This window comes from Rhinolophus hipposideros, assembly GCF_964194185.1.
Source record: "Rhinolophus hipposideros genome assembly, chromosome: 19".
Classification (NCBI taxonomy): Eukaryota; Metazoa; Chordata; class Mammalia; order Chiroptera; family Rhinolophidae; genus Rhinolophus; species Rhinolophus hipposideros.
In genome coordinates this window covers 2,861,141-2,884,052 of record NC_138065.1, presented here as the reverse complement: position 1 = coordinate 2,884,052, position 22,912 = coordinate 2,861,141, and the positions used below count along the sequence as shown (strand labels likewise).

General features: G+C 56.1%; 2 protein-coding genes and 1 long non-coding RNA gene across 5 annotated transcripts in view; 2 read left to right on the top strand and 1 right to left on the bottom strand.

The window, feature by feature from the left end:
* Positions 1-7,092, top strand: LOC308487598. Its single transcript, XR_013991727.1, has 4 exons — positions 1-132; positions 5,905-6,078; positions 6,657-6,743; positions 6,867-7,092. It is a non-coding gene; the product is annotated as an uncharacterized lncRNA (long non-coding RNA).
* Positions 7,093-7,675: 583 nt separating this feature from the next.
* Positions 7,676-15,714, top strand: LOC308487175 (immunoglobulin superfamily DCC subclass member 3-like; the record flags this gene model as incomplete). The annotated part of the gene is given in 15 exon segments (XM_081025170.1): positions 7,676-7,715; positions 8,898-9,200; positions 9,670-9,814; positions 9,899-10,029; positions 12,702-12,855; positions 12,857-13,074; positions 13,214-13,379; positions 13,540-13,790; positions 14,052-14,065; positions 14,069-14,210; positions 14,295-14,483; positions 14,578-14,685; positions 14,829-14,958; positions 15,232-15,361; positions 15,451-15,714. Coding segments are annotated over 15 exon segments (2,151 nt in total). The 3' UTR covers positions 15,481-15,714.
* A 6,436-nt stretch (positions 15,715-22,150) lies between these two features.
* GATAD2B (GATA zinc finger domain containing 2B) overlaps positions 22,151-22,912 on the bottom strand; it is a 68,739-nt gene continuing 67,977 nt past the window's right edge. For 2 of the 3 annotated variants that reach the window (XM_081025468.1, XM_081025469.1), the window contains exon 11: positions 22,353-22,638. In XM_081025468.1, the coding sequence (XP_080881594.1) occupies positions 22,505-22,638 (134 nt within the window). In that variant the 3' untranslated portion in view covers positions 22,353-22,504. Of the gene's footprint in view, positions 22,639-22,912 lie in introns of all 3 variants that reach the window. The other variant, XM_081025470.1, reaches the window with a different exon arrangement.

The following is a 22,912-nucleotide window of genomic DNA, read 5'->3' as shown; positions in this document are numbered from 1 at the left end:
TATGGAGAACATTGTCATCGCCCAAAAGAAACCCCATTGGCAGTCACTGTGCGTTGTCCCCTCCCCCCAAGCGCCTGACAACTACCAATCTACATTCTGTCTCTATGGATTCATCTATTCTGCACTCTTCATGTAAGTGGAACATACAACGTGTAAACTTTTTTGTCTTGTGACTTTCCCGTAGCACAATGTTTTTGAGGTTCATCCCGGTTGAGGAATCAGTACCCTATTCCTTTTGATGGCTGAATAATAGTCTCTCGAATGTACACACCGTAATTTGTTCATCTAGTCAGCAACTAATGGAATTTGGGCAGTTTCCACTTTTGACTATTTGACTAATACTGCCATGAACGTCCATGCACAAGTTTTTGTGTGGACATATATTTTCAGTTCTCCTGTAGCTAGGAATGGAATTGCTGGGTCTTATAGAAATTCTGTTTAACTGTGTGAGGAATCGCCAAACTGTTTTCCACAGTGGCTGCACCGTTTTACATTCCCACCAGCAATGTGCAAGAGTTCCAATTTTTCTACATGCTCACCAACACTCATTATTTGTCTTTCGACGATAGCAATCCTAGTGGGTGTGATGTGGTATCTTATTATGGGTTTAATTTGCATTGCCGTGATGGCTAATGATGTTGAACATCTTTTCTTTTGCTTACTGGCATTTGTAATTTTTTTTTTTTTTTTTTTTGGAGAACTAAATGACTACTCAAATTCTTTCCTTGTTTTGTAATTGGGTTATTTGCCTTTTTACTGTTGGATATGTGCTGGACTCAAGTTCCTTGTCAGATATATGGTTTGCAAATATTTTATCTCATTCTGTGGGTTGTTTTTTTACACTTGCTCGATAGTGTCCTTTGAAACACAAAGGTTTTACATGTTGGTGAAGTACAGTGTATCTGTTTTCGTTCAAGGAGAATGCTGCAAGAGTTAGTTTTTCGGTAAGGGCAGATAAAAATGTGTTACATTTCATTGGGTAGTATACTTGTTAGTAATATTGGTGTTATTATTTGAAACTATGTTACGGCATATTTTTATAATAACACACGTATTAGAAGTCACTGTTTCCAGACTAAAGCTATAAGTCTAAAATAAGTGGAGTAAAAATCTTGTATTTCACTGAAAAAGCCTAGAAGCAAGGGACCATCAACAGCAATGCGATGTCCTGGGGCTCGCAGCTCCTTGGAGGAAGGGTTGATTTCAGGTCTGGAGCAGGAAATACTCAGGATAAGCCTTGAGGCATCTCATGCCAGAAAGCCAGGATATCAAAAGGACACAGAGCTCCCACTGCCTAGGAAGCTGAATGTCAAAAAGGATTAATGGATACACTTGAAACATTGCATATAGACCCTGTAGCGCTTCAGAGTGGCACTAAAAGGGCATGAGGATAAAGGGAAACAGAGGGAGAGACACTCATGGATAGAGCACCAAGGCCTTACTCTGAAAACCAGCAGTTAAAGCAAAGAACTAAGCATTTGTTCCTGTGGGACTTGTATTTCAGAGTTACCAAATTGCCCTAGTTGATGAGGGAAAATTCTTTACAAAAGACTTTCATTTAACCCGTGAGATAGGAATGATAGAATTGGGAAATCACCATTTTGTGTCCCCTAATGAAATAATTGAGTCAGGCAATTATCATCATTGAATAAAATGATTAGATGAATTTTACAATGGAGGGAACAGTGTGTCACCACCGGAAGCCCCCACTCTGTCTTAGTGTCACTAACGCGGGACCACCAGACATGGCGTATCTCCTGACGAGATGCATTGTGCAGCACACGGCACCACCTGTGAAGTTGTCCTCCCTGTGTGGACGTTGAGACCCCCAGGGCCACCATCCAATTGTAAGGAACACAGCCAACAGCACCAGAGAAAGCAAATGACCCAAAGTCCCGGTAATTCTGCTGGAAAAGGTCTCTACCCTCTCCAGCAACTCAGTGACATGTAAGGGGGGTGTTCTCAATTAGAGAACCAGAGGGACTGTGCAGGGTGACAAGTGATGGGGGCAGGCTCAGGCGGCCTTAGGGAAGAGGCGAAGGGAGAGCCCTGGGGCCTAAGACCCACAGGAAGGCGGTGGCCTTGGGCCTGCCATGGGGTGGCAGCTCCGAGATTCAGAAAAGGGACAAGGCACAGAGCGGAGAGGGTTCTGGGTGTCAGTTTGCAAGGTGGTGGGCTCTTCTTCCATCTTCTCCTTTCCCATGCTTCACACTTTGGGCACACAGCAGGGGACACACAAAGGCCCTGTCCTCGTGGAAGTCACATTCCAGGGGAGGGGACACACACCACAAACCAGCAGATGTGAAATCAAACGTCACCGAGTGACAATGTCAGAGAGAAGAGAGAGGGACCTCGGAGTGTTTTCTATTTGCTGCTGTCACATGACCACAGATGTAATGTCTCCAAGCAACACAAATGCATTAGCTCACAGCTCTGTGGGTTGGGCTTCAGACACAGGTGTCTGGGTGAAAACAAGATGTGGGCAGGCCTGCTGTCCTCCTGGGGGCTCCCAGGGGACAATCCATTCTCTGCCTTTCCCAGGCCAGGGGTCACCCCTATTCTTTGGCTCTCTGCTTCCTTCACCTTCAAAGTCAGCAGCAGCCAGGTGGGTCCTTGTAACACATCACTCTGACCCTCCCTCTCCCTCTGACTTCTGCCAGCCTCTTCCACTTTTAAGGACCCTTGTGATTACATTGAGCCCACCTGGATAACCCAGGATAATCTTACTTTAAAGTCAGCTGAGGGGGCCGGCCCAGTGGCTCAGGCAGTTGGAGCTCTGTGCTCCTAACTCCGAAGGCTGCCGGTTCGATTCCCACATGAGCCAGTGGGGGCTCAACCACAAGGTAGCTGGTTCAACTCCCTCAAGGGATGGTGGGCTGTGCCCCATTGAACACAGCACCTTGAGCTGAGCTGCCGCTGAGCTCCCAGATGGCTCAGTTGGTTGGAGTGCATTTTCCGGTTCGATTCCTGCAAGGGATGGGGGACTGCACCCCCTGCAACTAACAACAGCAACTGGACCAGGAGCTGAGCTGTGCCCTCCACAACTAAGACTGAAAGGACAACTTGACTTGGAAAAAGTCCTGGAAGTACACACTGTTCCCCAATAAAGTCCTGTTTCCTTTCCCTAATAAAATTAAAAACAAAAAAAAAGTCAGCTGATTAACCACCTTTAATCCCACTTTGTGGGGACAGAGCCCCAGTCTCCAGGCTCTTGGCCTCATGTGGAAAGGTGCTGGCTCGGATAGTGGATGGCCGTCGGCTGTGGCTGGTTGGCCATCAGCTGTAGCCATTAAGCCATTGGCCACTGATATAACTGCCGCGGCTACGGAGGGGAGCCGAGGAGAGTGAGGAGAGTTGGTCGGTTGGCAGCAAAGCGGACAGCAGGTCGCACGTCGTGTAAACCCAGCCTCCAGTGAGACCATAGTGGTATGACTTCCCTACCTATGGCTCCGTGGGTGTTCCTTTTTGGCCTCCCCATGTCCTGCGTTCTTATGTGGGGAGCGGGAGCAGAAACCCCGCAGGCCGCCCCGCCGGACACCCCGCACAACACACCTGCAACCTTGATGCCCCCCCACCCCCTCCTTTGCCAGGTAACCTAACCTAGTCATGGGTTCCAGGGCTGAGGACATGGATCCGCTCAGGGGCCATTGTGCGGCTGCCACAGATGGGGAGACGGATGTAGCCAGAGAAAGGTGGGGGCAGAGTATGGAGAGAGATCTGGCTCCCAGGAGAGAGAGACGGGAGGCAAGGGAGGAGACAACGCCCAGGTGTGCTAGGGGAGTGCTGGGAGGGTTTCATCTGCCTGCCAGACCTTCCAGAAAAGCCTGGGCTGCTCAGAGTCTGGCCGCTGTTAATTGTTGGGGAGGGAAGAAAAGAGAGGCAGCTCTCAGCAACACTTTTCTGTCAGCATTTCCTGGGCCTCAGGCTACTTGGGACTGTACCTGTGGGGACAGAGTCCCGGAGAGCAGTTTCCAGGCTCTCAGCCTCTCGTGGAAAGGTGCTGGCTCGGGTAGTAGATGGCCGTCAGCTGTGAGTAGTTGGCCATCAGCTGTGACCAGTTAGCCATTAGCCACTGATAGAACTGCCGTGGCTACTCTAGCCATGGATGGCAGCCAGCAAGTGGGGTTAGCAAGCACGGATGGCGGATTGCAGATCGTGTGGCTCCTACTTCCTGTGTCTCACACTGCCGTCAGTGAGACTGAGGTGCAGGAAGACCCCTCGGGGTACTGGCAGATGTTTGCTTTGGTGTCTCGACCAGCCGCCATTGAGAATATAGTGGTACGAACCCCCTATTTATGGCTCTGTTGTTCCTTTTTGGCCTCACCATATCCTGTGTTCTTGTGCAGGGAGCGGGAGCTGAGTCCCTGCAAGACAGTACCCCTGGGACAGCATTTCCCAACCTGGGGCTCATATGCAAATGGGCACGGGCTATCTCCTTGGTGGAGGTTGGAGGAGGTTTTCATCAAATTCTCAAAGCCGGAGCAGCAGGATGGCTCAGGTGGTTAGAGCACGAGCTCTCAACAAGTTGCCGGTTCAATTCCCACATGGGAGGGTGGGCTGTTAACCCTGAAAGTAAAGACTGAAAACGATGACTGGACTTGGAGCGGAGCTGCGCCCTCCACAACTAGATTGAAGGACAACGACTTGGAGCTGATGGGCCCTGGAGAAACACACTTTCCCCAATATAATTTTTTTTTTTAAAGATTTTATTGGGGAAGGGGAACAGGACTTTATTGGGGAACAGTGTGTACTTCCAGGGCTTTTTTCCAAGTTAAGTTGTTGTCCTTTCAGTCTTAGTTGTGGAGGGCACAGCTCAGCTCCAGGTCCAGTTGCCGTTTTTCTAGTTGCAGGGGGCACAGCCCACCATCCCTTGCCGGAGTCAAGGAATCGAACTGGCAACCTTGTGGTTGAGAGGACGCACTCCAACCAACTGAGCCATCTGGGAGCTCAGCGGCAGCTCAGCTCCAGGTGCCGTGTTCAATCTTAGTTGCAGGGGTCGCAGCCCACCATCCCTTGCGGGACTCGAGGAGTTGAACTGGCAGCCTTGTGGTTGAGAGCCCGCTGGCCCATGTGGGAATCGAACCGGCAGCCTTCGGAGTTAGGAGCACGGAGCTCTAACCACCTGAGCCACCGGGCCAGCCCCTCCCCAATATAATTTTTAAAAAAATTCTCAGAGGGGCCTGGGAATAAATAATAAATAAATAAAAAGTTAGCTCCTACCTCGAGGGTTATAAAAAGTAGTGCTTCGAAGGTAAAATGCTGCAGCCACTTTGGAAAACAGCTTGGAGGTTCTGAAAAATGCAAAGTTACCATCTGACCCGGCAACTCGACTCCTGGTGCAAGCCCGGGAGAACAGAAAACATACATCTTCACAAAAACCTGGTGTTCATGAGGTGGTCACTGCACCCTGTTCATCCGAGTAAGAGGTGGCGACAACCCGAGTGTCCACAGTCTGGCAAATGGATAAACAAATTGCGGTCTGTCCACACGTCGGAATGGTGTCCGTCCAGTGGTAACAGGAGTGAAGGGCTGACATAGCTGGGAAACACGCTCAGTGAGAGGAGACACAAAAGACCCCATGGAGCATGATTCCATCCATGTGACGTGGCTGGAACCCAAAAAGACGGGAAGTGTCAGTGGTTGCCTGGGCGGGGGGTGGGGTGAATGTTAGTGGGCACAGGTTTCCTTGGGGTGATGGAATGTTCTAAGATAGATTACGGGGATGGTTGTGCTGCTCTGTAAATGTACCAAAACCACAGAATTGTGCAGCTTAAACAGGTGACCTTGTGGTATGTAAATTACACGTCAACCAAACCGTTCTGGAAGGAGACCGAAGGTCATTCCTTTCACTTAACCCCCACAACTCTTTGGAAAGTCAGGTCTTGCCTTCTTCCCATTTTGCAGGTGGGCAATCTCAGAGGTGAAGGACGCCAGCCGAGACAAGATGACTGCTTCGGGACAGAGCTTGGACTTGAACCCAGGTCTTCTGTATCAGTCGTTCTACGTCCTGTGGGCCATGCTGGAGTGTGACTTCAGAGGTGACATGGCAGGCATTGCAGATCAGGAGCCATCTTCTCGGTAGGTACCGGCGACACTGTCCTCAGCCCTTACCTAGTGTAAGCCTCCCGCTCACGGTCATGGTCACGGTGAGGGGGGCGGGAGGGAGTTGTTCTATCACTCCTCCACCCCCAGCTTATAGGAGAAGAAGGCTCAGAGAGGTAAAATGCCTACAAAGGACACACAGCTCCTAAGTGACTTGGGCCCGTCTTTCTGACTGCAGGGCCCGAGGGCCTTTTCCTGACCTGTCCAGGGCACTCTGACTCAGGAGGCCAGCCCTGGGGGAAAGCCAGGGGCTCTCTTCCCACAAGGCAGTTTCCTTTAGGGTTACCCCAGGCCCAGGATGTGGGGAGGAAACAGCGGAGCCTGTTGGGGTGAAGACTGGAGACAGAGCTTGTGCTGACCAGGGCCGGGGCACAGCCTCAGCAGGCAGGGCAAAGCCAGACACAGGAGCTGGCGGGACACAGTGAGGGGAAGGGAACTGGGGAGAGACGGGGTCAGGGGTCAGACTGGCTGGACTTCTGAGGACACTTGTGGTCTTGAGTTCTGCCCCAACCAGATTCCTCACCACTGCTTTTTCTCCTTATCCTCTCTCACAGACCCCCCCACACACACTTCCTGTCATCTTTCCAGAAGCTCTGCTTTTTGGGGGGGCTGCCATTTGGAGAAGGGGTCCTACAGAAATAGTGAGTCTTAAAGTCAGTGCCTTTCTGGGTCCCAGGCTCCTCTGACGAAAGGAGCCCACCTTTTTGCATGTTTTAGATGGTCAACTGGCTAAGGGGAGGGGTCTGAGCCTTTCTTCTCTGCAGGATGGGGCGTGGCGGCTGGGTCCCCACCTCCCGCTGGCTGGCTGCCTCCCGGCCCCTGTTGGCCCCAATCCATTGTCCTGACAAGAATAGAGAGAACAGCTTTGGAAAGTGACACTGTGAATGGTGAGGGGGCTTCCAGGGCCATCCAAACTAATGGATGCGCCTCCCCCCCACACACACACACTGGGCCCTGGCTCAGCACCTGGGACAGCGACCCTGAGAGGAGGGTGGGGGTTGTGCGCCCCTCCCTGAGACGCCCAAATCAGACTCCAAGCCAGCCCTGTCCAGGACCTGGGTCCCCAGAGATGGGCTCAGGGGAGCAGGTGCCCCAACTCCCCTAGAACTTCACTCTCATTCATTCAATTAGAGAGGGAGTAAAGGGTGGGTCTGATGGGCTGGGAGAGGGTTCTGGAGGCTGGGAAAGGGGCGGGCTTGACCCCCCCAACTTTGCCCTGCTCTCATTGGCCTCCACCCCCTCCCCTTTCTCCCGCCCCAATTGTCTCGTTGTCTGGGTCTTGGCCCTGGGAGGAGGGGACAGAGGGGGTGGAGTTGGGGAGGGGGCTCAGGCTGAAAGCAGAGGGAGACCCAGTTCCCGAGAGGACAGACGAAGGGCAGCAGGCTCCAGCCTCTACCCCACACCTCAGCCCCCCCAGATCCCAGGCTCCCCCAAACAAGGCCAGAGTCCCCATACTGTGCCCCCCAGGGTGGGGTGGGGAATGCCCACAGTCCAGGGGCCCCCAGGCTGAAGGCAGAAGACCAGGGCTGCTTGAGAAGTAGCCCGGCCTGAGGGGGCCTGGGCCCGTGGGGACATGGGGCTGCTGCTGCTGACACTGCTGCTCCGAGATTGGGGTAAGGGACTGGGGCCTGCGGGGGATGGCGGAGAACTGGGGGAGACTGGCTGGGAGGCTAGATGGAAGAATAAGGGGGAAGGCATGGGGGGGAGAATGAGGGAGCAAAGTGGGGGAGGAAGGGGGCGGGACAGGCGTAGGAGCAGAGGTGCAGAAACCCTGCAGGACCGAGCGAGGGGCAGGCATGCGTGTGCAGGAAAGAGCTGTGTGGGGACAGCCGCTGGGGAGCAGGGACTGGCTGCAGAGCTCAGGCGACGCCAGCTGGAAGGGGAGCTGAGGTCTTGTTCTGAGCGCTAACAAGGGGCTGTCAGGAAGAGGGTCTTGGAGGGGAAGGGACCAAGACATTTATTTCCCCAGAGCCCCTGAGGTACTGAGGCTGGGGGAGCCCGGGCCTGTGGGTTCTGGCCCGTCTGAGGCCCCTCTCTGCCCACCCATCCACCCGTACCTGTGGGGCAGGTCCCGGCCTCACAGGCTGTTGTCACACAGTGTGCCTGGCCTGAGGGCCACGCCTCTGGGTTCACGGCTCTGCCCAGGCATTTCTGGGCCTGTTGCCCTGTGTTCATTTGTGACTCTGAGCCCTGTAGGGACATCAGTATGTGACATGAGTTTGTGTCCTCTGTGTCTGGGATGGAACCTGTCTGTCTGTGTCTAGAAGGTGGGGTGGGGTGTGAGGTTAGGATTTATAGTGTAAGTGTGTGTGTCTGGGAATGAGTGTGTATATGTAAAAGGGTTCCTTCCCTACTCAGGGGCCGGGGTCCTGGCAGGAGGAGTGGTCGGGGGAGAGCCAGGAGTCCTGGGAAGCTCACCCTGTGGGCACACAGGCAGATGGGCTGGCGAGGAGGGAGGGGGCAACCCCTTTGTCCCCCGGGGAGCACAATGCCCACGCCTAGGCCCCTGACCTCCCCATTGTGCCCACCCTGTCCCCTCCCCGTTGCCAGGGCCTGGCTGAAAGAGGCCATCAATCATGGTGGTCAGCCAGGCTTGGCCTGTTCCACCAGCCCCGCCAGACAGTGACCGCCAGGGCCTGCTCCTCAGACTGCCAGCCTTGCTCCCCTCCCTGCTTCTCCCTTGCTGCCCCAAGCTCCCCCCAAAGTGAAGTGCTGCCTTCTCACCCTTCACCAAGGCTGGAAGGGCAGGCGGTGGGCCACAGGAGGCTGTCAGGCCTCACTGGCTGTCCCCACAGGCTGTGCTACAGGCTCTGAGCTGGCCTTCGTGCGGGAGCCTGGGGACATGGTGGCCGTGAGGGAGCGCCCACTGGTGCTGCCATGCCAGGTGGAGGGGGAGCCGCCCGTGTCCATTTCTTGGCAGCGGGACGGGCTGGCCCTGGCCAATGACAGCGGCGCCACCCTGATGCCAGATGGCTCCCTGCGCCTGGCCGCCGTGACCCCCCAATGCAGCCTGCCTTCCCCTGCGCAGGAGTACCACTGCGTGGCCCAGAACCGCTGTGGGCTGGTGGTGAGCCGGCGGGCCCGGGTCCAGCTGGCAAGTAAGTGACCCAACTGCTTCTGGGGTTGGGGGATGAGAGCACAGGGGCACCCCCAGAAGGCACCCACAGGGCATCAAGCTGCCCAGAGTGGGCCTGGGCAGTGTCGACTTAGCCATTCGATAGTGCGCACCGTGCCTCGGGCCCAGGGGCCTTCCAGGGGCCCACAGAAATGTTTTACTTCTAATTTCTTTAAAACCAGCAGGAAAAAAATGAACGTAATAATGAATATATAAGGAGTCTAGCTTGGATTATATTTGTCCTTTACCAATGCAATTGTAAAATGATACTTTAAATGCTTTTTCATGGAGGAAGGCAAAGTGCTTGTGGCCCACAAAAGTCGCAGACACGAGAGTGCAGGATTGCACAGGAAGTGGCAGACTCGGGCACTGGGGGGGCGGGGCTCTGGGACAGAGCTGCTGGGGGCAAAGCCCAGGGGCCTCGGGGGGCTCAGCGGGTCCCCGTGCCCTAGGTCTGTCCCGCTTCCACCAACACCCGGAGTCCGTGGAGGTGGAGCGGGGTGGAGTCGCCCGCTTCCAGTGCCTGATCCGAGGGGTGCCGGAGCCGTCCACTTCCTGGGAGCACAATGGCACAGCCCTGAGCACGGCCGACCGCCGGTGCGTGAGCACAGCCAGGAGTGTGGCGGGGTGGCAGGCTGGGCTCCAGGGCATGGCGTGGAGCCCTGACCTCTGCATCCTCAGGGTCACACTGCTGCCTGGTGGCATTCTTCACATCACCAGCGTGAGCCAGGCTGACGAGGGCACCTACCACTGCGTGGCCCGCAACGTGGCCAACACCCGCCACAGCCAGGCTGCCCGGCTGACCTTAAGCGGTAAGCAGGACCAGGGCAACCAGCGGGCACCGGGCAGTGCGGAGGGTGTGGCAGCTGGCGCCGCCGGGAGGGGGTACGGCCGACGAGGTGTTCCGTGGCCAGAGACTTTGCAAAGCAGACATTTGGAGGCCCTGTGCTGGGTGGGGGAGGGCAGCAGTAAGCCGACCCAGCAGGCTGGGCCCATCACTGGCTTCCCGGGGCTCCCATCCTAGTAGAGACGGAGGGCCTGTGGGAACCCGGGACAGGACCTCTAACTCAGCCTGGCCTGTGGGCCACGGGTGCTCTGGGGCTTTGGGAGGAAGCTCTCCCACGCTGGGTGTTGAAGGTGAGCGGAGAGAGGTGACCACGGTCGGGAAGGTGGAGCGGGTGGCAGTCCTGTCATTTGCTTGTGCAGAGCCAGGGTGAGAGAGGACGGCCCGTGCAGGTAGCTCCATGCTGCTGGAGCACACACCGGGCAGAATTGGCACGACCGAGTCGTGGGGGCCAGGCCTGGCGTGAAAAGGGGCTGGGACTTGTTCCAGAGCCCTTGATGCGTTTCAAGGGGGCGGGCTCAGCCAGCCTGTGTCTCGGCTGGGAGTGGATGCCTGGGTGCGGCTGTGCGTGTGTGTACGTGCATGTGTGTGTGCATGAGTGTGTGTGTGTGCCTCTCACTGCGGGGAGGATAAAAATAGCTCCATGCCTGAGATGAAACACCCAAGACGCTCCCAGATGCAGGCCAAGTGGAGTAGGAGAGTTTTGTGCCCAGAGTGAGGGTCGCAGCAGAGCCTCTGGGGAGCTGGCGCCTGGCAGGGGACAGGTGAGACGGGCCGGCCAGCCGCAGCCGAGGGCGTGCCGGAAGCGACCACGAGAGGGCGCCGGAGGAGACATGACAAGTGGACCTTGGGCAGCATCAGGGCGCCGCTGCGTACACTTTCCACACATTTCTGACAAAATTTCACCAAAGGATGTACAATTTTTAAATTGAAGACTGCAAGGGGACGGGAGGGAGCTGTCGTGTCTCTGAACCGACTTAGAAACTGAAAGCAAAGAGCGGGGATCTGGGGATCCTCTCTGAGACTGGGGAGACCAGGTGGGTGCCTCTGGCCTCCCACTCCCTGTCTTCCACTCCCCGTCCCCATCAACCACCTGGGGCAGGAGGGCAGGGCGGGATGGGAACGCTCCGAGCTCCTGGCCAGATGCTGAGCTATTGGGCGGCGTGCTCCTCCAACCGGCTGCCCACAGAAGCAGGGAAATGAATGGCCGGAGCATTTCCGGCAGGTCAGAAGGAGAAGGTGGCTCTGCTGGGAGCAGAGGATCCACCAGTAACAGAGGGTTCGCAGAAAGGAGCTGGAGTCAGCGTGGACTCTTCCCCAGGGACAGGCGTTGGGGCCGAGGATGTAAACCATTCCCTCCTAAAGCACTCCCCGGGGGCGGCCCCGGGGAGACAGAACTGCCCAGATCTCAAGATGCTCACGGCGGCGGGACAGGTGTGCTGTCAGCTGGCCCGCGCTGCCAGGGTCCAGGTCTGCCAGTCCTGCTGACATTGGACCAGTTACTCGACCTCTCTGACACGTGTTTTGCCATCTGTGAACTTGGAGAAGTTAAAACACTTGCGTCACAGGCCGTACTGAGGATTAAGTGAGACAGTGTCTGTGGGCTCACAGTCCAGTGTAGGGCTTCAGCCAGCGGTGGACAAAGGGCCGTGTGGTCCAGGCTCTACCCCACTGAACAGTCTGACCAGGTGCACGCAGCTTCCTTGGTCAAGGCCAGGACATTTCAGGACAGCCTATGGCTCAACTAGGGCTTGTCTGAGGCAGGCCGAGGAGGGCCTCGATGGAGGTGAGCCCTCGGAGTACAGTGGGGGATGGACGGATGGACGGATGAGTGAATGAATGAATGAATGAAATGTTACTTTAGGCCTTGACAAATATTTAAAGATGTGTAAGACCTTATTAGAGTCCTTGAGAAACTTTCATTTTAGAGACACAAAATTTGGTACGTTTTCGAAGAAGGACATTTGTGAAAGGGCTAAAGATACGTTAGTTTCATAAATACAAAACGGCAAAACAAAGATGAAGGTGACAGGATAAAGGCAAACGGAGGCCTGTTTTCCCTCTTCTGTCACAGCTGTACCCCCAGTGTGAGCATAGCACCTGGCCACGCTACTCTCCCGTGATGATTTGTTGAATAACCTAATAAAATGGGAGAGGGAGGTGTTAAAACGAAGACGAGGTTTAGACCCAAATAGTGTATTTCAAAAAAACGTTTACATCCTGAGCAGCTGAGGCACGCTGAGGTCCTAGGGGGCCTGGCTTCCCAGCGGCTTTGTAAGTTAGGGAAGGAGTCTCGGCCCTGCCTGTACTGTCCCCAGCGAGAGGCTCCCAGGCTTGTGTGGCAGCTCAGGTTCTGATGCTGCCACGGGCCATCGGGGTGCAGGAGGGGGATGCGCTTACATGCGTTCCCTCCCCACCAGTTTCACCTGGGGCCTGCTTTGCTTGCCAAGCTTCTTAGTTCCGATGTGTGCTGCCTTGGGCAAGTCATTTCACCTGTAAATTGGGAATCAAGCAGCAGCTGCTCGGCGCCAGCCTGAGTTCTGGGGACCCGAGGACTAGAAGGGGCTCTGGGAGCTGAGTGTGGACGGGGTGTGGGCAGAGGTTGTGTCCTGATCCTTCAACCTGCCGTTTCCCTGGCAGGGGGATCCCCGCGGCTGCTGCAGGAGCCCGAGATCCTGTCGGGCCCTCAGGACCTGACGCTCACGGGGCACCAGACGGCAGTGCTGGAGTGCATCGCCACCGGCTGGCCGAGGCCGCTTGTCTCCTGGAGCCGCCTGGGTGCGCAGCGCTCGCCCTGCCCCCCAGAGCCCCAGCCCCTTGCCCTCTGCCAGCCTGACCCCGCGCCTCCCCGCAGACGGCCGCTCCATCGGCATGGAGGGCATGCACGTCCTGGGCACCGGGAATCTCATCATCTCCGATGTGTCCGTCCAGCACTTGGGCATCTACGTCTGTGCTGCCAACTGGCCGGGCACCCGTGTGCGGCGCACGGCGCAGGGCGTCCTGCTTGTGCAAGGTGAGCCCCGAGGGCCGCGGGGGTCCTGCACCTCATCCCCCCATGGGGTCCTGGATGGGAGAGGGGCAGCGGCCGGAGGGGGAGTGGAGGCAGGGCCTCATGGTGGCTTCCGCCCCCTCCCCGCCCCAGCCCCGCCCAGCTCCCCCTGAGTTTGTCCAGTGGCCACAGCCCTTGTCCAAGCCACCTGGCAGCAGTGCCATCTTCACCTGCGTGGCCCAGGGTGTTCCTGAGCCCTGTCTGGTCTGGTTGAAGAATGGCAAGGTGCTGAGTCCTGGGGATAACATTCGGTTGACATACAACAACAGGTACAGGTGTCCCGTGCCCTGCCTGCCCCCCAGCCCGTGCCCCCCCACAGCTGCTGCACACAGGTGTCCTGGTCCCCGGGGATCTGTGTCTCCGAGCAGCCACCCCACCGCGGGGGGCTCGCTTGGAAGGAGCCCCCAGCAGCTGTCCTGTCTTTCCTAGCACGCTCATGCTGGTGAGGGTCTCCACTGAGGACGAGGCCATCTACCAGTGTGTGGCAGAGAACTCCGCGGGCTCCAACCAGGCCAGTGCCCGACTGGCTGTGACAGGGGACCCGGAGCCACCCCCCACCCCCAGGGGCCTGCGGGCAATGGCTTTGTCCAGCTCTGCCATTCGAGTGTCCTGGGAAGCGCCCCCCTCCGACAGGGACGTCATAGGCTACGCGCTGCACCTCCGGCCTGTGGGAGGTGGGTGTGGGTGGCTGCGCAGGAGTCCCTGGTCCCAGCTCCCCCGCCCGGCTGCTATGTCCCTGGGCGAGCCGCTCTGTGCCCCCAGGCCTGTGGGGACACTTGCTGGCTGCTGGCCGTCCGCTGCTTCCTGTGTTCCTCAGCCCTTTCTCATCCCAGCTCCAGCTGGGCACCAGGAAGGGCTTCATGCCTACTACGCGGGGTGGGGGTGGGGGTGACGAGGGAGAGGGCTGCTGAGGCGCTAAGCCACTCTGCTCCTACAGCCAGCCGGCCCGGGGCTCTAAGAGGCCGTGGGCAGAGGCACCTTTGAGCATGTCTTCTCCCACCTGGAGCCGGCCACCGCCTACTGCATCCGGCTGCGGGCCTACTCGGCGGAGGGTGCCAGCCAGGACTCTGCGTCCATCCACGCCTCCACCATGGGCAGCAGTGAGTCACAGCCCCTCCGGCCCTGCAGAGCCCCTGGCTTCGGGCAGACGGGCTGCCAACCGGCTGGTCCCGTTTCCTCCACAGCCCCCGCCGCGCTGGGCTTCTCCACCACGGTGCTCAATGCTACCTCCGTGCAGGCCTCCTGGCAGCTGCCACCCCAACCGGGGCCCATCCCGGGCTTCAAACTTTTCCACCGCAAGCTGCCGGCTGCCCACTTTGCGGGGCCCCTGCTCCTGGCTAGCAATGTCAGCTCCTTCCTCTACACAGATCTGGGTGAGGCCCTGAACCCTCTTCTGTGGTCTGGGCCCAGGCACTGAGCTTCCTGGCCCGGGAAGGCCCATTCCCTTCACTCTCCCGCTCCCCACAGAGCCAGCCACCCTCTACGAGATCAAGCTGCAAGCATTCAATGGCAATGGCGATGGTGACAGCAGTGCTCGCTTTGTCTCTTTACGTGATGTGCCCCTGGCCACCACTGGTGAGTGGGGTCCAGTAGGAGGGTCGTCGGCCTGGGTGGGAGGAGGCCCCTCCCGTAAGACCTGTGGCTGTCAGTCCTCAGGGAGGAGGAGGGGCTAGGCTCTGCCCCATCAGCTCTTCTGACAGATGGGCCTGTGTCCACAGAGTCCCAAGCTGAGTGCTCGTGCCGCCTGGATGAGAGCAGCCCACTGCCCGGGGTAGTGGTGGGCGTGCACGTGGGGCTGGCTGCCATCATCGTCTGCCTCCTCTGCGTCCTCCTGGGCTGGAGACACAGGTAAGGGCCAGGATGGCTAATGGGAAAAGTGCTAGAAGGACAGCCTGCACGACTGCAAGACAACACCCTTATCCATCACGAGTCCACTTTACAGATGAGGAGACTGAGGCCGAGGGGGGGCAGTTCTCAGAGCTGTGGTAACAGGACCCGGAGGCCTGGCGGGCAGAGGACAGGCGAAGTGGGCCCAGCCTCTCCATCCCTGGGACAATGGAGCGGGATGGCGGGCTGGAGGCCCCAGGCAGGTCGTGGCGCTGACTCTTCCTGTCTGGGCAGCGTCCTCTGCAGACAGCGGTCCCGGCAGTGCTGGGCTGTGCCTCGGGCTGCCTCGGACGGAGCTGCGGGCCGTGGAGGCCAGGCTGTGAACGGAGGGAAGCCGGGGCAGAAGATCGAACTCATCACCCAGGTGAGGGGGATTCACGTGAGGGGAGCGGGTGGGAAAGCAGTGTGCCCAAGGCCCTGGGGCCCGGGCCTGACCACCGCCGTCCTCCCCAGGTGACCACGGAGCAGCCGCCCTCGGCCTAGGGCCCTCCAAGCTGGCTTCCTCCCAGGTGCCACTACCTCTGGCCCCACCAAAGAACCTACCTCTCCTGTCCCTGCCACCCCGGAGTCAGGAAAGAACCAAAGGTCCCTTCACGCCTCTCCTGGGGAAGGGGCAGGCCTAAGCACAGGGAGAGACAAGAGGCTGTGTTCCTCCCTCCACAACAAATGGGGGAGTGTGTGTCCTCCCCACACCAAATAACTTCAAACTGAGCCTCCTCAGCGGGCAGTTACCGGTCCCGTGGAGTGACATGACATCACTCCAGCCATGTCATAACCCCATCTAGTATGTCCTCTTGATCCAAATGTGAAATGACCCAAAGGTCTATAGCTTTAAGGGCTCCCCCCAAAGGGGGGGCAGGGCAGGGGGCTCTGTCACCACCTCCACCTCAGCCAGAAGCCCTCATGTGAAATCCATTTGTCCAAGCTGAGGTCTGGCCCAGGAACGGGCACTCCTTGTGGGCAGGTGGGCAGAGGGGGCGCCTATTTCCTTGTCCCCTTGTCCCAACACAAGAGCCCTGAACTTCTGAGCTCGCAAAGCTGCTTCTCTGAGCAACCAAATACCCGCCTGCTCTGTCCTGACCACAGCAGGGCCCTGCTCAGGGGCAGCCCTCCATTTGACTGCTGTTTTGAAAGGAAATGTGTTAGTCTGAGTTGGGGTTCTGGTGCCTGAATCCCTTGTAGAGCGAGCACAGGGGCTGTGGAGCAGCCATCTGTTCCCCTCAATCCTAGGTGTCCAAGGAACGCCTCCCCCCCAACCCTCCCTCTGCCAGCCCCTGGCCCCCATCCCCCCACACCCCCTCACCCAGCTCTACCACCCCTAAAACCAAAGGCCCAGGCGCTCCCTCAGCCAGCCTCTCCAGGGCTGCCCAGTATTGTGCCAAAAAGACGGGCCTTGGAGGAAGGAAAACCCAGGGCTTAGGGGGCCCCAAGCACTGTCTCCCCTGCGCTCTTGTGGGGCGAGGCTGGTACCAACGACTGGGCCCTGCCCTGCACAGCTGCTGTGCCTGCGGGGCAGCAGCAACTTTAGAATGTGTGGCGAGGGGCCGACAGGTTAGGGCAGCCCCAAACTCCAGGCCTGCGGAAAGGACATCCTCTCCTCTGTGGGCCTGGCCTTTGTTGGAAATAAAAAACCAAAATGGAAAAGAAAGTAGGCTCTGGTGAATGTTCTGGCTGAAAGGAAAACAGGGAGTTGCAGGTCTCCCAGGGGTGCTGCATCGGGCAAGGCTGTCCCCTGCAGTTTGGTAAGAGAAGGGCGGTGGGTGGGCCGGTGGGTGGGCCGGGGAGGAGGCAGGGACGCGGTCTCTGCGGGGCAGCCGGCCTCCTTCCTGCTACCTTAGACCTTCTGTCAGCAGGTCACCGTCAGCAGGGCACCGGAGTGGGGACACTGGCTCCACGTCAGGGTGAAGGGGACGAGACAGAAGCAGGTAAGAGCTTTAAGTCATCATCACAACTGACGAGAAGGGTACAAACCAAAGGGACGGCAGGGAGCGCGAGCCACAGCTCCCCTACCAGTTACCCCTGAAATTCCCCCGCCACACCACGACTAAAGCACAGCCACAGGGAAGCTTAGAAACCATTCCTTTCTTTATTAAACATAGCTTGCAAGTGATAAATATTACAAAGTTTTTTTTTCTTTTAATCCTTTCTCCAAAAATTAGCTTATTATTTGAATCGCTTGCTGCTGACACGAGCAGCAGCATCGGAAACAGATGGGAGTGTATCTGCCTTTTTGAAAACCAGTTTCTATTGGTCTTAGTTTTTTTCATTTTAATTCCCAAACACAATGCAGAAAATTAGAATGAGTTAAATTAAAAAAAAAAAAAAAAAGGAAACTTAAAAGAGAGTTGTGCAAAAGGGTCTGTCCCCTCCCACCCACCCCACGGAGAAGGCCATTCCCCACCCCGCCCTGCTCCCCACCCCCACCCGTCTGTCCTTCCACCCTCCCAGGGCCTCACCCATCACCATCTCCTCCTCTCCAGGCGTTGGCAGCCAAGAACCTAGTAAGTGGGGGTGCTCGGCTCAGGCTGTGGGGAAATGGGGCCCCTCAAGGAGACAGGCCATGTGTGACAGCTGCCTTAGGGGGTTCAGATGAGATACAGGGGACAGATGTGACTGTATCTGAGCTCTCCTACTGTGTCACCAAGGTGACAGGGAAGTCCCACATCGTGTAGCTCACAAAGGGTGGATGTCACTAGACCACCCACCTGGGCCTTCACTGGCCAACCACCCTTAAGGGTCTGGTGGCTGCTTGTGAGGGGGGCCTGGGGGCTGCGGCCTGGTCCCTGCCCTCAGATGCCCGCCGGGAAGTGTGAGGGCAAAGATGTCCCAGGCCTGACCCACGTCCTAGCTATCACTCTGCTGCCGTCCCCAAAGCGGAACAGCGGGGCCTGCCTGGCGGCTCTCAAGGGCACGTCACACTACAAGCACTTCAGCGCTCCCGTGCTTCCCCGGAAATAAAACTTAGCCGGACCATCAGCTCTAATGCATCTTTTGGAGCAAAAGTTAATATAAGCCCCGGTCTTATTTTACTATAAGACCAAGTCTTATATAATATCATATAATACCGGGTCTTATGTTAATTTTTGTTCCAAAAGATGCAGTGGAGCTGATGGTCCGGCTGGGTCTTAGTTTTGGGGAAACACGGCAGTCATCCCGGTTTCCTCCCTGGGGTTTCCGCCCGACACTTCTCCCGTCAAGCTGTTCAGGTCTGTCGGATGGGGAAGGGAGCACAGAATTAACTCGGTGGCCAGATGATCTCCACCGTCATTTCACAGGTAACAGACCCAGCCAACTAAGCCTACCATCGCCAGTTAGTAGGAGAGTCTGAGACTAGACGCTCGTCTCCAGACTGTGGCACCCAGCCCCCCAGCCCCCAGTCGTGGTTCTTTCTCCTCTCCAGTGTGGGCTCAGAGCCTTGGCTTTCACGAGAGCCCAGCCTCACCCCAGGGTACGAAGCCTAACACTGCAGGTGGTGAGGGTGTCTTAGGGTGACTTGTTCAAGTCCTTTCTTTCTATCATCCCCTGACAATCCACCCTGGAAGGCCCAGGGAACTAGGTTCTTTTCTGGGAGGTGAGGGGCGGGGTGGGGGAAATCCCTTGCATAAGAAAGCTTGACACTGAATTTTGTTATATAGGTATATTGTATATATGCTGATGCAATCAGAGGAAAAAAACAGTGCAAATACAATTACAATTCATAATAATACTTGGTTTCAATGCCCCCGGGAACTGCCCCATTCCTCGGCTACCTCCCCCCCAGCACTTCCCCACAGTATCAACCTAATGCTGGGGGCAGAGAGGGTGGGCAGGTTAGGGGAGGGAGTGGGCTCTGCCAAGGCAGTGCTGGTGACCCGGAGGGACTCTCCAGGGTGGGGAGGCAAGGCACAAATGAGGGGTGGGTGGTGGGGGAGGTGGCATCTCTAAGGAGGGGTGGGGTTGGAGCAGCTGCCAGTCTCAGTGTGCTGGGCCCGGCCCACTCCCCTACCCACCCTCCACAGCCCTGCCTCCCTACCCCCGCCCCTTCCCCAGAAACCCTTTTGCACGGATCATACACAGACGGGCACATTACAGAATGACATAACACAGTTTCACAATATCCATGGCTAGGGCTTTTTTTTCTCTTTTTCAGTTTTTTTTTTCTACACAATGTACAATTCCTTTTAAATGGATCAAGAAATAGCTTATATACACGAATGAGTCCTTGTTATAACATCTCGGCAGCAAATATCATAAGCTAATGAAGGTCTTGTTGGAAGGGAAGGGAGCCTAGGACTGGGGTGGGGGTGGGGGGGAGAGAAGGGTTATGCCTTCTGGAGGAACGGGGAGAAAAGGGAGTGGCTGGGGAAAAGGAACAAAAGTAAAATATCAAGAAGCATCTTTACAAAGCAGTTCTACAGCTAATTCCTTTTAAAGGGGAAAGGAAAGGTAACCAAAGCAGGAAAACATTTATCTGTGTCTTAAAAAAAAATTGTCTACCATACATACATCCAAAAATGTAGAAAAAATACTTATTCCATGGATGGAGAAAGTCCAGATGCTCTGGTCAAACAACAAACACAACGGACAAATGAGGACCTGTGTCCCAGCTGTACCCAACCTTCCCACGCATCTGCCCGTGTCAAGCCTCTGGGGAGTAAGCCACCGTCCACAGCTGCTACTTTCAGAGCCTCTGGGGATAGAGGAGGCCAGGCAAATAGTGGGGTCCTCGCTCTATCCCCTCGAGCTTCAGAGCTCTAGGGGTAAAGGGCACCTCTGAACAGAGGCTCTTTCCTCCTGTCTTTAGAGCATAAGGTTTAGTGTCTGTGGGGCCCGAGGCCTGGGGATGGGCAGCAATGATAGACTTGGGGACAGGAGGCAATCGGTGATGAAACAGGAGAGAAATGGGAAGACAAAAGGACAATGGAGAGGGAGGGAAAGAGGGAGCGGGAAGGCGAATACTTTACCATGATTAGGGAAACCTCACCCCCATCACTGATCCCTGGGAAGGATACGAAAATGGGGAAAGAGGACAAGAAATTAAACCTCAGCGACTGAGCAAAAGGTCACGGAGCTCTACTAGTCAACAAGCAGCCTGTCGCCGACCCTGAGGGGATTAGAACAGGGAAGGCCGCACGGCTGCCCCGGTGGCCTCAGCACCTTGGAGGTGCTCAGCTGCAGGCTTCCTCCCCCATCAGCCGACTCTCACACCCCGACCTCCAAACCCCATTTAACGGGGGCCTGGCTCCCAGGGAAGGGATTCAGCTCCAGGCAGGGACAGCCCCAGCCAGACGGTATTGCACATTCTCTGTTCCTTACTTTTAATCTCAACTGACAAACTTGGGGACCTCGTACCTCTGAGCACCTCTGAGCTGGGGGAGGGGAGACATAACAGAAATGGCACTTCATCATGGGGGAGGGGAGAAGGGGCTAGACAGACATGCCACAAGGCAAGATGACCTTGTAGGGAAAATATTTTTTAAAAAAAGCTTCCAATTTCATGGAAGAGAGAAAAGCAAAACCAAACGATTTATCCAGTGCTTTCAAAGCACAGAGGGCAAAGAAAAGATGTAAGAATATATCTTTATATATATATATATAATTTTAAAATAATCCCACACCCAGTTCCATTAACCCCCCTCCCTCTCCCACCACTTACAGTCAGGGGCACCACATTCCCCAGAAAAATACTCGAAACGACCCATCACTACCTGTCACTGGTGTCTAACTTCCAGATCATTTCGCCACTGGGGGAGCCAGACGCAGGCTGCATCTCTGCTCCTTTATTAAGTGCTCAATGAATTGGGGGAGGGAGGAAAGAAAAAAGCCAGGAAGGCCCGTAGGGCCAGTATAATCACCCCCAGTGGCTCTGGGTCCGGGGAGTAGAGGCCAGAGTGGGGAGAACTGAGCCTGATTCCAGCTCCTTCTCCCATCCCATCCCCAAGCTTTATGGGGAGGATGTGCAGTTTGTGTGTGTTCATTTTAAAAGTGCCTTCTTACTTTAAAACAATTATTTAATTTTAAAAAATAAAAGAGGGAATTTCCCCAGGTGGCTTTCAAGGGCCAAACGTTCACCTCCTCTTCGGGCCTCTGCCGAGACTACGCCTCCCTCGCCCTCGGCAGCTTCTAGAGCTGGACAGGCAGGTGAGTGTCCAGAGAGGAGAGCACAAAGCCCTACCTTTCGGGGGCCCCCTCCTCCCGCAGTGTGGGCAAACGGGAGGCTAACGTCCCCCAACCCCCAGAACAGCAACATTGCACAATTCAATTCATTCTCTACATTAGTAGCGCTTAAGAAAAACTAAAAACAAACAAAAAAGCAAAATTACTAGAATTCAGGGTGGGGGGAGACAGCCGCCTTCCTGGCAGAGGCAGTCTGCAGCCAGTCAGGCGGGCCCTCCTCGCTCTCAGAGGGGCAAGAGACAGATGTGAGCGCCAGCTGTCGAGACAGAGCAGCCCCTGCTTCCTCTGGAGCTTGCCTTTTTATCTCCCTCACTCCCTCACTCTGTCCATCCAACTCGAGGCCACCCAGCACTCTCCGGCCAGGAGCACCACCCTCAATGGTACACAGGGGCTGTCACCAGAGCAGCTTAGGATGAAAACCAAGCAGTGGGGTGGGGGAAATGTTTAGAAGAAAATAAGATGAAAGACTTCTTTTGGGCTAGTTGGCCTGGAATAGACGTCCGTCTGTCCCTGGGCTCAGGACCAGTCTCCCCACCCCCACCCCGCGTCCAGAAGGCCAGAGCCTGCTCGGTCGCCCAGGCTCAACGTCCGCTCATCACCGTAAGACGAGCCCCTTCTTCCCCCTTTTCTCCAGGTCAATTCCAGGATGGGTTTCAGTCTTAAAGCTTCTCCCTCCAGGCTCTCTCCCTTCATTCTTAGAGCCCAACTTCAATCCCAAACGCTGCCTCCCAAGACCCCACAGTGGCTGTGCTGGTCCTCCTCGTCTGATGCCACCACCTCCCCCCTCCCCCGCCCCCAGGTTAAGTGCATAAGAACTTCCGCCCTGACACTCCTAGTCATGCCCCACGTAGCAGCTGGGGACCCTACTACAATGCTATCATTTAACTGAATGTCATTTGTGTCTACGAAAAAAAAAAAGAGAAAAAGAAAAATATTGGGGGAAAGGGAAAGTAAAAAGGTTTAACCGTCCACTGAAACAAAGGGAGGACACACACATCATTAAAAACGAGAATAATAATTACAGCGTAAAAACAAACTTTGGAAACACATGTCAGAGGGCTTAGATGTCTCCCCAGGACCTCATCTATCAGAGGTGAAGCTCCACCTCACTGTGAAAGAAAACCGAAGCGAAGAGTGCAGACAGACAGACGGCAGGCGGTGCGAAACAGCGGGAGGGGCGGGGCGGGGCGTGTGTTTTCTTGTTGATTTCTATTTTTTGTCTTCTGTTTTTCTGTTTTGTTTTCCGTGTATGGTAGGCACCAGTACAGGCACTGCATGCGACGGAAGTTGGGGCAATGGGGAGTGGGTGGGGTACAGGATTCAGGCTGGGGCAGTACAAGTGGACCAGGCGTTATTTCTGCCCACTGATGGACTGCGATATAGACCGGGGAGGGATCATGTCTAACAGGTACTCCCGCTGTCGGTCTGCCAGGCTGGGGGCTTTGTGTCCTCCGATGCCAGTGTTCAAGTATGCGATGTTGACACCTACACCCAGGAGACAAAAGTGGGGGGCAGGTATTCAGAGAGGAAACAGGGCCTGCTTCTGCACTCGCCTGGGGCTGCAGGGCTGGAGGTGGGAGGAGACGCCAGGAGCTGCCTCCTCCTGCCTACACTCGTCAGGCTTTACTGCTGCTCTCAAGCTTCAGTGAAAGCAGCCTTCCTACCTGGAATAATGGAATCAACTTTGATCCCATCAGGAATAATGAACGTGGTGTCCTGAGGGTACAGGAGAGTCAGAGAAAACCATGGCGAGAGAACA